The following is a 14,649-nucleotide window of genomic DNA, read 5'->3' on the forward strand; positions in this document are numbered from 1 at the left end:
CTCCACTTTTATATGTCTCTACGTGAATATCAAATCATTATTATAAACACAAAAAGACAAAAGACAAAGGTGTAGAAACATGTTTTTCATAAAATAAATTCTTTTCGGAGTAAATCGCGGATTTCTTGTATTTGTTTCTTTTTGGCCTATCCGAAACCACTTCAAAATGTGGACATCAATCTACTGGTTGAAGCAGGCTTCGCGAACGTGGAATGATTGTTTCTATGAGTTTGTAGAAGGTCGCATGGGTTTCAAGTGGAACTTCAACAACCAGTGCCTCTACTACTACCTTTATTCGGATGATCGGTAGCGAGAAGGTGTTCATCGTGCTCTACGTGGTTGACGTGGTTGTAGCTGGGAATTCAATCCTATAGTCACTCCATCATCATAATCAGCACAATGGCGTCGAGATGACATGTTTTCTATTGAGCTTTTCTATTTGGGTAAGTGCACCAATTATTGAGGACATATGTCATCAACTTGCAGAAATTGGCGAATAAATACTCTATTTTAGTTCAAAAGTATACCAAAGTATATTTTTTCTAGCAGGTTGAACTCTGTTTTTGAAGATTCTCACTGATATTTCGATGTTTTTTCGATGACTAAATTGTATAAAAAACATGTTTGAAAATGCCACTACCATGTACCCATTATGGTAATAGTGTTCCTGCAGTTTCGCAATAAGTGTACTGTCGGTGCCACATGGAAAAAGTGTTAATAGAATTCACATAGTACTTCAATAATAATTTTTGAATGAAACTATGCCTCCAAATCTTATTCCTAGTATGCAATACTATGTCGCGAAGTCGAAGTTTTTAAGTGATTTTAGAAACGCTGTAACTTGGTGAAAAACTGACGCTTGAAGATGGGATATACATAATTTTGAAGCTTCATTTAAAGTTTCAAGTTTTGACATGTAATATTTGAATTCTTTTATCTTTTTGTGTGTAGGTGTAGTGGATACCAATACTGGAAAGCAAGAAATCGATTGTTCTGTTTTTTTAAGATTTTGTTGATTAACACAGTGTTTTATTAATCAAGTCAATAGTAAATCCAATTAATCATATCAATCAGCATTTATTTGATTCCAAGAACGCTCCTGTAGGTCATTTTACTATAGGAAAAAGTTTTGATTGAATGAAAAATTTCCCTTTTTCTAATGAATACTTTTTCAATAATACGATCATTCCCGAATCAGAAGGCAGTTTTGAAAATTCCAATAAATTCTGTACAAGACTTATTATTTATTATTCATTATTCGGCAATTTTTGCCTAATTTTTGATTTTCATTTGATCGATTCTCTTAATTGACTTTCTCTTGTGATAACCATGGCCTTCCAGAGTAGATTTTGTGCCACATAATTTCAATATGCAAAGAACATCAACCAATTACTTGTATTCAAAGTGAAAAAAAAAACTTCCGGGATGATAATTTGAGAGAGGGTACACTTAGCTAACTACAAATCAAAAAAGAATTAACAAGCATTACAAGTTCCGGTTATGATTTATTTTCTATTAATGAGAAATTTGTTATTTTTTCTAACATCCGGTATCCGGCTGGATAGGCAGGATACCGAATATCCGTTTCATCTCTAGATTAGGCTGTTGTTGTGTGCTTCCCGGTTGTAAAATAACTGCCTGCTCCTCGTTGCCTCTCTTCTAGCTGACAGGAGAATCACAAAGGTGTGAGAGTTGTGATGCAGTTTTCGCTTCTCTTTAGGAACCGAACAAAGAATATTACCAAGGCGCCTAGAAGTATATCCTAAGGTGAGTTTCGTCACTAAGTTGGTTAGGGGAGCGGTATATGAAAACAGTACGGAAGAAAGCAGAAGGGAAATTATTTGCTTGAAGCGTGAAAGAGACAGACTGATCACAAGCAAGCTTGGGCACAAGCGTATTGTGTATTGTTTACAAACAAAACACAGTAGATTTCCAAGATGGCTGAAAAGTGGTTTTAGCAAGTTGGCCCACCTTAGGATATACTTCTAGGCGCCTTGAATATTACCACAATCGCCTAGGATTTAATTTTCAACAGAGTGAATTAAACATATATGCTTCGGTCGGACACGCATAATGCTATTTCACTGCACTACTGAGCGTTCAAAAGCGCCCTATGATATGCAATAGCACAGTGTGAAAACGTGAGGTACAACCATAATAGCATAACAACGTACAACCATAATAGGAACGAGGAACGGCTTTCGATGTTGCGGTAATTGGCACGTAGATGTAATATTGTACCAATTATGGTAATACAAAAATATGTGTATATTTCTATAAACTCGTATAAATTGGTCGAATCACAACATCAAGAAGGTTGTAATGTATGTGTCTACACTGTGTTTTCATAAAAAAAACCACTTCACAGCATAAAAATCTCACTATTTCGACCGCATATTCCTTACCAAAATGCTATGAAGCAAGCATCAATGGGACACACTTTTTTCAAACTAAATTTTTCAACAAAAGAACAATGTTTTGCGTGGAATCAAGTAAGATATGTCTTCTAAACCAATAAAAAAAACTAACTCGTATCACCATAATAGGTACTATTGCGATGATAGGCACTTCCAGTGTTGTCGCATTTAAATCTCTACCAGAGGGGTTAAAAATCATTCTCAACTGTACTTTTTATTCCAAAAATCTGTACCATCGAAAATATTCGTTGTGGAGAAAAGTCTATTTTATTAGCATGAAAACAATACTCATGTATTTACTACAAATACGTTGCAACTATATTTACATTTGCAAGTCATTCGTGTGTTTGTTGATGCTTATACATAGTTTTTCTGAATCTAAATTGCATCCTATTATTTATTAAAATTTTCGAGTTGCCGTCACGATGTTTAATCAAACGTTTTGATCTCAAAGTGTAAGAAATTTCCCACGCGGAAAAAAATTGTACCAATCTGTACTTTTTGACGAAAATCTGTACTCTGTACCGTACAGAATCTGTACCAAAAATAATGAAAAAATCTGTACCTTTCCAGATAAATATGTACGTGTGGCAACACTGGGTACTTCTACCCTAATTATTCGATTCATTTTACTACGTGTTTACTAATATTGGGAGTGGTATGACTGATAATGTTTCATTGTTCCAGGAACAAATGTAGATAATAATAATACGACGAAATTTATCCAAAATTCCGAAGAAGTAACCATCATTATTGTTTCCTAACATACCAATACGCTGAGGGTTTTCTGTCGATTGCTCCGTAGGTTCATCTTTTTTTCCCATTGTATTCGTTGGCATGTACACATTTAGCGTGTTTATAATCTTGATCCTTTAATTCTTTGGTAATCGATCCTGGATAGAAAAATTGAATAATCCCTACGTAAGTACATATACCGCTTCAAAAAAAATCAGACTGTTTTTATGTTTAACTTGCAACACACACTTCAATCATCAACCGAGGACGCGAGAAACCGAACTGAGAAAAACAAATCAACTGTACGTTTGAGCGTCTAACGGATAATGGATAGATGAGTAGAATTAATTCTGACTTCTACAATCACATTGATTGATAACACAACGTAAAATGCACCACAGCTTGGCATTAAACTACATTTTTACTGTATTACAGTATACTATACAGAGGGAAGTCTACAATGAGTTGTAAGCATTTCATAGATATAGTCGTGCAATTCTGAATGAATAATTAGGGAGGTCATCGGCTGCAAAATACAGTGGCAGATTATATCACAAAATGTTCGTTTATTGTTGTATTTTTTTCTTTTGTTTTGCTCTATCAACACATTATCGCTCTAACTTATTAAGAATGATATCCACAGACCGATGATATACCATTATACCGTATAAAAAATAATTATGAATCATTACAATGACACTCAAGTCAGTCTGTTGTCCCTAACCTTTGCCACCACTTTTAGAGAGTCAATACCTTACTCGTAGAAATATACATCATATCAAAATTTATATAGGGTAGACCTTAAATCCATAGGGGTTTTTTCTCATATCTCGACTACAACGCGACACAACGTTGGAAATAAATGGCGTTACAGTTTACGGGTACTTAAAAGGTAAATATTGATTTAAAGTTTGAGTTCTAAACTTCTCCCAGATGGTGTGGAGTGCATGTTGGGAAACCAAAAAAAAAGAATTGAATCTAGTATTTCTATACAAAAACCGAATAGTTTTATATTGCAGATTATATTAGGACTTTCTTGAGTCAATACCAGCAATAAATTTGTAGGCGTTCTTCTATAATACATAGGTATTTTTCGGCTGAATCTGATCAGCAACAATGTGTTGTGGTAATGCCATGACGATAGACATTGCATCAAAATGCGTAGAAGAAATTTGTCAATAGTGTGACAACATTTGTTTAGAAAGTTCTCCACAATCTTTACGTACACATTGTATTTGTTTGATAATGGTTGAAAGTTTCACTATAAATCGAAGTGGATTCATGATACTGCAACCGATAGTAACCTTGTAAGAAGTGACAAATGGGAAAAAATATATTCGCATATCTCTGGTGAATTTTTTTTCGAAATTACGTTCGTTTTTTATAGTTGTCGGAATGTATTCTTATCTAGTTTGAATCGATTTTCACATAGCTTGCACGTCAGAGGAATTTTCTAAATTGTAAAAATTGAGCAATCTTTTTAAGCATGTTATCCTCACAGACCTCTTCATGTCTAAATAAATACAATTTCGTACTGTTTACAATTCACATCCTCCACAACAAAAAAAAAATCAATTTGTGTGGCTACCGTTTTCTAGTTTGGCTTTCTTTTTGGCTTGGTCAACTGATGCCGTTGCCAGGTAGTTTGATCCTTCAAGATGTAGCGTGCTTTGTCGGTGTGATTTACGCACTAAACAGAAAACAGCAATTACGAAGAGGAGACCTCCAACGGCGAACAGTACAATGGTTAGTACGAATTTTGCCTTCGGCGGGACAGTTGTAGCGACCTTCATTAGCTCGAGTATTTGGTCCGGTAGTGAATCGATGCCTTCCTCGAACCATAAGATCGGGAAAACAATGTCCGGGAAGTTCGCCACTTGTTTGATGTCGACCACTTGACTGACCGCCAGATTGATTTGAATCCGGGCGCGTGCTCGTAGTGCTGTACCCATTTCCTAGAGAAAAGAAAAAGTGTTATGTTTAGGGCTGCCAATAATATTTTTCGAATACTGAAAGTTGCTCCTAAAAAACTGTAAGAAATCTGGATCCTGTAGAATCTTTTGACGTAGGACTACGTCTAACCGGAAGATATAGGGGGTGAAATGGAAATCTAGGCACTGAACAAGTAGGAAAAATGCAAGATTTGGAACGCTTATAACTCGAGCATTTCTCAATAGATCGCAAAGGTTTTTTCATCAATTGATAGGAAATATATCTACGCATCTATCATAACGAATAACATTTCATTTTTCTTGAGATAAATAATTGAATAATTGTGAAATATCAAGCATTGTCCAAATGCACTATGTGCCCATTTTTGATTGGTCCATTTTGTGCTCCTCAAATCGTACCGACCAAAACGGGAAACCACAGCAGCAGCGAAATACAATGAAGCACGATTGGAAAGGAAAAAGAAAAAATGAACGAAACATTGGTCGCAGTCTCACACATGCGTAATTCTCGAGCCAGCCAGTCAGCTTAAAAATCCCCGCTCCGCTGCCGTAACGATCATTCTTTGTGTGGACACCGACTGGACAACATCGTTGCTGGACGAGCTGGACGGCGAGGGATCGAGTGCCTTTCTCAAGGCAAGAGGGCGGAGGTGGTAGCGCTGGAGTAGACTAGAGTAGAGTTTTCAAAGGGCCTTTCTCAAGGCTAGAGACGAATGAACTGCAAAATTTTAAAGTCTCTATAATACAATACCTTCCTTCCTTCCTTCCGTAACCATAATTCTCATTCAAACCGTACACCACATCGTTTCGCATCACATCACATCATCAAACTAACACAAGCAGCCATGTCTGGACATGGCAAAGGAGGAAAAGTGAAAGGAAAGGAAAAATCCCGCTCGAACCGTGTTGGACTGCAGTTTCCCGTAGGTGTATTCGCCAATTGCTCCGCAAGGGTAGCTAGGCCGAGCGCGTTAGTATCAGTGCACCAGTCCACCTAGCAGCCGTTATAGAGTTTCGGCTGCCGAAGTGATCGAGTTGGCTGACAAAACTGCTCGCGCTTTGGTTCGGTGGACATCAAGACCTCAACAGGCAGACGCAGAAGAAAAAAAGTTTGCTGTTTATACAAACTGCTTTGGTGGCAAATCCAGAACAAGGCGGCATCGAGGGCGTTCGAAATGGTTTTTTTTTTAAAACCACGAGTACTAAGTTTTCTAAATTGGAACCATTCCATAAAACACGGCGCTTATCAGGGTCATTAAACCTTTCAAAAAAGAGTTTACGAAATACAGTTCAATGCTTTCTAAAACAATATCCAAAATAATAATAAAACACAAATTGATTTTTTCATAATCCTGTTTTTCAGGATATGATGAGTATGAGAATTTGGCAGTTGTTCTGAGCTTATTGATGGTTGGGGACTTTTCCGATTATTCAATTTTCACCAATTCTTAAATTGTTTCCAGATTGAAAACTTATTCGACATTTAGCTAATTGGACGGTCATGTAATGCGACATATTTAGTTGGACATTTTTGTAAACATAGAGTGCAGGGTCCAAATTATGACCCCACATTGAAAGTCGACACTGTACCACTGTCATCGCAAATGCAAAATTCAATTACAGGTTAAAATCGCCTCCAATGCGACACTGAGCGGTGCTTCGGCACGTCGCATTAAATGTAATTTACTGTACAACATGTCACAAGCTGGATGGGAAGAAATTTTCCAACTGTGAAATATGTGGCAAGTGGTAAACGCAATCGCTAAACAGGAAGGTTTAGCCGAACAAGATGGGAATATCGAATGATAACAGAACAATAAACTCTTTAGATTAAAGTACAAAACGCGCGGATCCGCTGAAAAATATACCATTCTTTTTCAAAACGTAAATCAGTGTGGTTGTATGGCATCGTTTCACATCACAATATACCTAATAGCGGTTATAGAATTTCGGCCGCCGGAGTGCTGGAGTTGGCTTGCAAAGCTGCTCACGACAATAAGAAAACCCGTCTACAGAACAGAGCACATTCAGTTCGGTGGCAACAACTAGTTTCAGCGAGTGGCAAACGCAATCGCAAAACGGCAGCAGGTAGAAGAAGGAAAAAAATTGTTTATACAGATTGCTTTGGTGGCAAAACCAGCCACCGTAAAACACGACGCTTTTCAGGGCCATTAAACCTTTCAAAGAAGACTTATTAAAAGTTTTCACAATACCAAAGCATTCTAAAGTGACATAATATGACATATAATATAAACTGATTGATCATTCAGTTTTCACAAACCCATGCATGGTTTCCGAATTAAAAGTGGCTTCAAATTACAACACATTGTATGCAGGATGGCATTGACGAATTTTCTCGGTAGCAACAACTGCTTTCTTTGGTTGATAACTGATGTTGAAAATTGACTGACGTTATATGTGCATTGTATAGAAACATAACTAAGGAGCAACATGATGAGCTATGTATTTCCTGCTGCTCTGTTCTTATTTTAAAGGACTTTAATCCTGTGTTAATTTACTGTTGGTTTATCAGAACGCTTATAGCTCGTTTAATTCTCGACAGATCGTAGAGTTCGTCTCCAAAACCTCAGTTCTTTTTAATTTCTTCGAGGGTCACTATTTATATTTCGGGAATTGGCAACACTGATGTCATGTGAGTCCATCTGACGGTTCCATCGTAAAGTTTAACATTTTTGACGATAAACGTACTCAGAACATTTTGTCATACGGACGCTATTTGTTCATTTTATATTTAGTTGAAAGTTTGGTCTCGGCAAAAAAATGGAACTGAATCGTGAACATTTTTGTGCGATGATTTTTTACGACTTTCGACGTGGATTATCACAACAAGAGTGCGTCAATCAACTTAATTTGACTTTTGGCGATGAAGCTCCATCAAAAACCACTGTGTATCGCTGGTATAGTGAATTCAATCGTGGTCGTAGTTCGCTGTCCGACGAGTTTCGTGAAGGTCGTTCAAAATCGACTGTACTGCCAGAAAACATCGATGCTGTGCACGAAATGATTAAGCAAGATCGTCATGTAACCTCTTGTGAGATTGAGGCATCCCTAAGCATTAGTTCCACCAGCATATATGGGATTTTACATGAACACTTAGTTGTGCGAAAATTATGTTCACGTTGGATCCCACATAATTTGACAATCGCTAAAAAAAAGGCTCGTGTCGATTGGAATAAATGCTTTGAAAATTGGTTTAAGCGCATGCAAAAGTGTATCGATCATCGTGGCGAGTACTTTGAAAAACAATAAAAATATATTCGCAGCTTAACTATTTGTTTTTGTTCCTATTCCCGAAATATAAATAGTGACCCTCGTATTTACTTTGTTTGCGGAGATACAAATCTTACAATTCTTTCGTCTACGAAACCACAGTTTAAGGTACGGTAATGTGCTGAATAGTGAAATATATGATAGTGAATGAGCTGATGACCACCTATGCATTCCCTATCACAGCCATCATTTTGATTGTACGATATGTGCATACGCCAAAAGATGCCCGGCGTTGAACATTTAATAAGTACAAAACCTTCAGAAAAAATCAAGAATCAACTATGAGATAGTGAGAAAAAATTGAGAAAGTTGGTAAAAAAAAGCAAAAACACAACACAAAAGGTTCTTTTCAGAACCGCCAACATGTTCATAAAGAGTAAACAGTAAACTAATCCATTTTTCAGGTAGATAGGTCGGTATTCACGTAGGAGAAGGAAATAAAACAATATATTTTAAATATATATTTAGCAAAAGCTGTCCCCTTTGTATAGTCCTACGTCACTCCGGTTATGTCCCCGACATTACCCACCCGTCTTTTTTTTTTTTAAGAAGTTCGACTATGATTTATCTGAAAAAAAATTTTTTTTTGACTTGAGAAATAGAGCTACCTTTGAAGCTTCGTGTAGTATTTATATGTAGTTCATTAAAAAAAACATTAAACAATCATTCGAGCAGATCAAAATAACGTTTCTCCCCACTCAAACATTACTGTACAATATTTCAGGAACATTTCTTCTAGATCTTTAGAACCTCTAGAAATTACGGTTTTATTCGAATAAAACTTGCAATACCGTTCTGAATTATATTTCGGACACTTTGTTCTAATATCTTGAAATGCTTCATGCACTGATGATATAACTATAAATTAAATATCACAATTGCTTCTTTAGAGTGATCCCTAGGTTTCACTATCACTTTATTTGAGAATAACATTTGAAGTATCACATAGTAGGAAAAAAATCAACAGCACCACTCATTATCGTCTGTGTTTGACGTTTGTTTTGCGTGAGCACGTAGAATTTACCCGTTAATAAATATTTAATTTTCCCCCGTGTTTCACCAGTTCTCATCATCGTTAACAGTTTACTGTGATTGCTTGGTAAGTGTTTCGCAGTTGACTATAAAATATAATCAAGTGTAATGTAATTTTCGTCCATAAAATTACAAAATAAAGTGTCCAAAATTTGATTTAGTGTCCGAAGTTTGATTCTTATTCGCTTCATTTGAAAAGCATTTAATTCGATGATTTTTTTATGTTTTCAATCAAATAGGTACCAAAGTAGAAAGCTTGAAAGCATATTGAACTAATTTATGAAAAATATCTATCAAATAATACGTGTGCATCAAGTTTAGATCTGTTTTCTGCATCATATGCCTTAAGCGTCCGAAATATGATTCGGAACGGTATCTCGTATTTATTGTGATTAATTGAAGTGCATGAGGACCAGTGCTTGGAAATATCTGTATCACACCAATCTTTTCAACTGAATTTCCGACCACATTCGATCATTATACCATTGCACTCGGGATACCGAAAATGAACCAACGCCGAACCTCACAATCACAGCAAGCCCCTCACAGTTGATTCATCAAGTTTTGTTCATTTTCTTTTTCGTTCTGTTCTGCGTTCACGGAATGTGAGCAAATCAAAATATCCATAGTTTTGTCATTCATTGATATTAATATACCAGTTCATTCACTATCAGCATCGTTCTCGGATACTGACGAAACGGAGAAATTCGTTGAGGAAGATAACGATGTACAGAATGCTCATAATAAAGGGTGTGTCACATCAAATTGCATCACAGAAAAAACGCTGTAGAAATTCGCCCAGTTCGCCAATAAAAACTATTAAACAACTATTGGCATTTTCTTTTTATTCATATTTCGAGCCCAAGCCCGTATGCTCGCACCTTCCTCTCTACCCCGTCCATAAGGTTCTGTACAACGTCAAGTTGTAGTTTTTTTTTGAACAGAAATCCATTTTCTCTTGAGGTCCGCCTCCGATTTGACAACTTTTGGGTTCTTCCCTGCCTGCTTCCTGGGCCTGCTTCATAATCGCCCATTATTTCTCTATTGGGCGAAGCTCCGGCTCGTTGGGCGGGTTCATTTCCTTTGGCACGAAGGTGACCCCGTTCGCTTCGTACCACTCCAACACGTCCTTTGAATAGTGGCACGAAGCGAGATCCGGCCAGAAGATGGTCGGGCCCTCGTGCTGCTTCAATAGTGGTAGTAAGCGCTTCTGTAGGCACTCCTTAAGGTAAACCTGCCCGTTTACCGTGCCGGTCATCACGAAGGTCATTCTCGCATTGGGCTCGCAGCAAACAATCTTTGTGATTGTGGCGATGGCTACCACGACATCGAGCATATTGTCTGGTCGTGTATCCGGTTCCATGCTGCTCGCTCTCAGCTGTCTAGAGCACTGAGAGCAAAAGGCAGACAATCGGATATCCCCGTCAGGGATATCTTAGGTAGCCGTGATCCTGATCTACTGCTTCATCTATACCTGTTCCTCAGAAACGCCGATGTCAACGTTTAATGATGTTTCCTTCGTTGTGTCCCCGTTTTATATCCCTCCTATCCGATCGATAAACTTTTACTTAGTCGCCGCAATACATACACACACTCTTTACAGATACACGGGCCAAAGGTTGTGCAGTCCACTGATGATTCAACAAGAGCCAAAGGTTGTACCGCTCATGACAACTCTACACGAGCTGATGATTGCGCCGGTTAGTGACCATTCTATCCTGGATTCCTCAAGTCGAGAAGACGCACCACGCTAGATATGGGGTACATACTAGGGGGGCGTTGCTGATTAATGGTCAGCTGCATCCAAATAGGAAGTATCCCGTGTCGGGCACACGTACAGAGCATTGGAGACAGCAACATCCCAATTACGAGAACACTTGTAATACTAACCTCGAGCCGACCGCGAGTAATCGGTTACATATTACTAACATAGATAATAAGAAAAACTGTTAAAATATTGAACTCCGGCCCCGTCAGGCTAACGCCATAGAAGCCTTGATAAAAATATATATTTTGGAAAAAAAAAATCACGAAGGGGGCGCTCCGCTTTCCGCGAGAGAAAGTACACACCATGTACTTTTTGGCAAACTTGGAGAGTTTCTGCTTGCGAATCTCCTCCGGAACGCTGAAACTGTCCTCTGAGGAGAAGAACAACAGGCCCGGCAGCTGACGAAAGTCCGCTTTTACGTAGGTGTCGTCGTCCATTACCAGGCAATGCGGCTTCGTCAGCATTTCGGTGTACAGCTTCCGGGCTCGCGTCTTCCCCACTATGTTTTGCCTTTCGTCGCGGTTAGGAGCCTTCTGAACCTTGTATGTACGCAGGCCCTCCCGCTGCTTGGTCCGCTGGACGAATGAACTTGACAAATTCAGCTTATTGGCGCATCCCGGACCGAACTTCTCGGATCACGTCTAAACTGCTTAACTACGCGCTTGTGATCTTTTTCACTGACGGAGCATCCATTTTTGCCGTTCTTCACCTTCCGGTCGATGGTTAGGTTCTCGAAGTATCGTTTTAGTACTCTGCTGACCGTGGATTGGACGATTCCCAGCATCTTACCGATGTCCCGATGTGACAACTCCGGATTCTCGAAATGAGTGCGCAGGATTAATTCATGACGCTCTTTTTCGTTCGACATTTTCCAAATTTACGAAAAATTGACAGTGAAGCATGGCCAACGTGATCTATACACTCTTATCTGATTATAAGCGAAAGCTGAAGATATAATTCCTAAAAATTAAATTTCTACAGCGTTTTTTCCGTGATGCAATTTGATGTGACACACCCTTTAGTGACAAGAAATTAGATTGTTCAAGATTGCAAGGTTTCGGTCTCAGTTAAAATGATTTCATTTTACATAGTGAATATGCAATTCCAATTCTGCTTGTCAGAAATGCTTCAAAAGACTTCAATTCCGATGTAAAAAATACCGTCTTGACTCAAATTTCAAACATTTAATTTTTGACTTATATTCCGAATACACGAACATAAAATAGTGGTGTTTAAGACACGACCGCAATGGGAATATTTCGAGCTTCCTTTTGCAAACGGATCAAACTGTGCTATAGGATTAGCGGATGTCAACATCCAGCTTCCCGAGGAGGCGATCTGGCGTAGTGGTAACATCCATGCCTCTCACGCTAAAGGTCACGAGTTCAATTCTCACTCCCGACATTCTTCCAAAAATGGAAGTATAAGTGACGAACCAGCCAAATGAGTTGAAAGTCACTATAATACAGAAAAAAAAAAAAAAAAAAAACATCCAGCTTTGGCTGACAAAGTTTGCATTCGCTACTCGGATCGATTCTGCAGAATGCCTCCTCGCCGTCCAAGCCCATGCAATCCTCAGCTGTGAGTGTGTATGCAGATCTTGCTCTTTTGTTGGCGTTTCCGCCAGCGCCACCGATTTGCGTTGCACTCTCGGAGTAACTTCAAAAATAACTGAATAAGCAAGGCACTGACTCAATGAGAAAATCACACACATATCGGGATATTGAAAATGAACAGTCACAACATTCCTGAAAAATCAATGGCAATGAATAAGTTTGAATTCTCATGACTCGAGCTTTAAGGAAAGCTCAGATAGCACAGAATGAATATGAATGAACACAGTTGTAAATTTGTTTGCCGTCGAATGAATGACAACAGCATCGACAAGCAAAACAAACGCGTTACACTGATAGAAATATATTTTCAATATCACTTAACAAGCTCAATATTTTCAAGCCCTGATTGAGGACACGGTTTCTGTTGTAGATCACTGTATCAAACCTAACCTCAATCTTCTGTTATTTTACCAGCTGTACGGCACCCGCCATATTTTTGGTGTCAACATCTCAAACGTCAAAAGTATTTGTTTTCTTCAAAACAGTGATCCGCGTTGACGGCAATGAGCCTCGTTTACTAGTTTAAGGGGGCGTCAAAGAATAGCTGATTTTCAGTGGGAATGAACGTTCTCAAAATTAAAATTATGAATGAAAATTAGCTTTTCCATATCACATTAGTATTCTATTTAAACCAAAAACATGTTTGTTTGCAAGTGATGAAAAATTCTCATAGGAAAATTGTTTATGAAGACAACTTTATATTATAATGAAAAACTCAGATATAATGTTGGAATTGTATAGCTATATGGTTGAATGAAAGGCAGAAATACGTGTTTCAAGTAATTAAATAACATGATGTGAAAATTTACCACCATTTGACGTATCGTGATGTCGATGATGAACTTTTACAGCAGAGGGATAGTGAGATAGGCGGTGACGGTAGGTAGAGTGAGATAGCGATAATCGTGCCATACACCTGTATTTTCCTTTTGACTCGAATTTTGACATTTCTGTTGTTTTTTTACCATCTCCGTTGCTAGCTTTCTCGCACTCACTAAGAATGTGAAATAAAAAACTACGCCTACGAATGATGGCTCTATATAGTAGCATGTCCGAAAAACAACTTGAAACTGTTCAGACCCAGAGCAGAGGGTCCAAATCCCCTAAGGAGAACGGTTGTAATACCTGTATTCCTTCGCTATTACGAAAGAAAGATACCTCTCCACCGTCGCAATTGAAGTTCGATACAGAGTACGCGCTATTGATAACGGAACATATCGCCGGAAATATTGGTTTTAGAGGGATTCTCTCGGTTACCTTCTCAGGTTTCCAGAAGAAAACGTTCTTCCTCCGAGTTTGAAGATTTTTGGTTTCATATTTCTTCCGGTTATCTTTCCGGTTTCCCAAAGATAACTCTCCGCCGTCATGAATGAAGTTCTATAAAATGTATGCTAGGGTGCCAATGAAAATGGTCATCTCGAATTTTAAAAAGTTAGTTCACTTTTACGTATTGTGTTCTACTCTCTAGGTACGTTTTGATCCATTCGAACATTTTTCCATGAATGCCGAAATCAGCAACCGCGCGCATTATACTGTTTATTCCTACCACGTCGAAAGCCTTACTCATGTCTGTATAAATACAGTCCACTTGGCACCCTTTTGATATATAATCAGTGACGGTAGAGGAAAATTCAGAAAGGTTCGTCACAACAGACTTTCCTTTTAAGAAGCCATGCTGTGTTTCTGAAACTCGGTCAATAATGCGCTCGTAAATGTGGAAGTAAACAAGTCGCTCGAACAGTTTCGGTATCGCAGATTGAATTGCGACGCCCCGGTAGTTTTCAGCATCTGAACGAGAGCCCTTTTTATGGATTGGAATAACATGTGAGATTTTCCAC

General features: G+C 38.3%; 2 protein-coding genes across 7 annotated transcripts in view; both read right to left on the minus strand.

Moving 5' to 3' along the window:
• The window catches only part of LOC129771476 (scavenger receptor class B member 1), a 33,280-nt gene extending 29,699 nt beyond the window's left edge, over positions 1-3,581 (minus strand). The window contains exons 1-2 of one of the 2 annotated variants that reach the window (XM_055775153.1): positions 3,402-3,581; positions 3,187-3,310 (exon numbers count right to left, since the gene is read on the minus strand). In XM_055775153.1, coding sequence (XP_055631128.1) covers positions 3,187-3,256 — 70 coding nt within the window. In that variant the 5' untranslated portion in view covers positions 3,257-3,310; positions 3,402-3,581. Of the gene's footprint in view, positions 1-3,186 lie in introns of both variants that reach the window. The other variant, XM_055775154.1, reaches the window with a different exon arrangement.
• A 117-nt stretch (positions 3,582-3,698) lies between these two features.
• LOC129771477 (scavenger receptor class B member 1) overlaps positions 3,699-14,649 on the minus strand; it is a 132,128-nt gene continuing 121,177 nt past the window's right edge. For all 5 annotated transcript variants that reach the window (XM_055775159.1, XM_055775160.1, XM_055775158.1 and 2 more), the window contains one exon: positions 3,699-5,107. In XM_055775159.1, coding sequence (XP_055631134.1) covers positions 4,724-5,107 — 384 coding nt within the window. In that variant the 3' untranslated portion in view covers positions 3,699-4,723. The remainder of the gene's footprint in view (positions 5,108-14,649) is intronic.

Source organism: Toxorhynchites rutilus, chromosome 2 (assembly GCF_029784135.1).
Source record: "Toxorhynchites rutilus septentrionalis strain SRP chromosome 2, ASM2978413v1, whole genome shotgun sequence".
Lineage (NCBI taxonomy): Eukaryota > Metazoa > Arthropoda > Insecta > Diptera > Culicidae > Toxorhynchites > Toxorhynchites rutilus.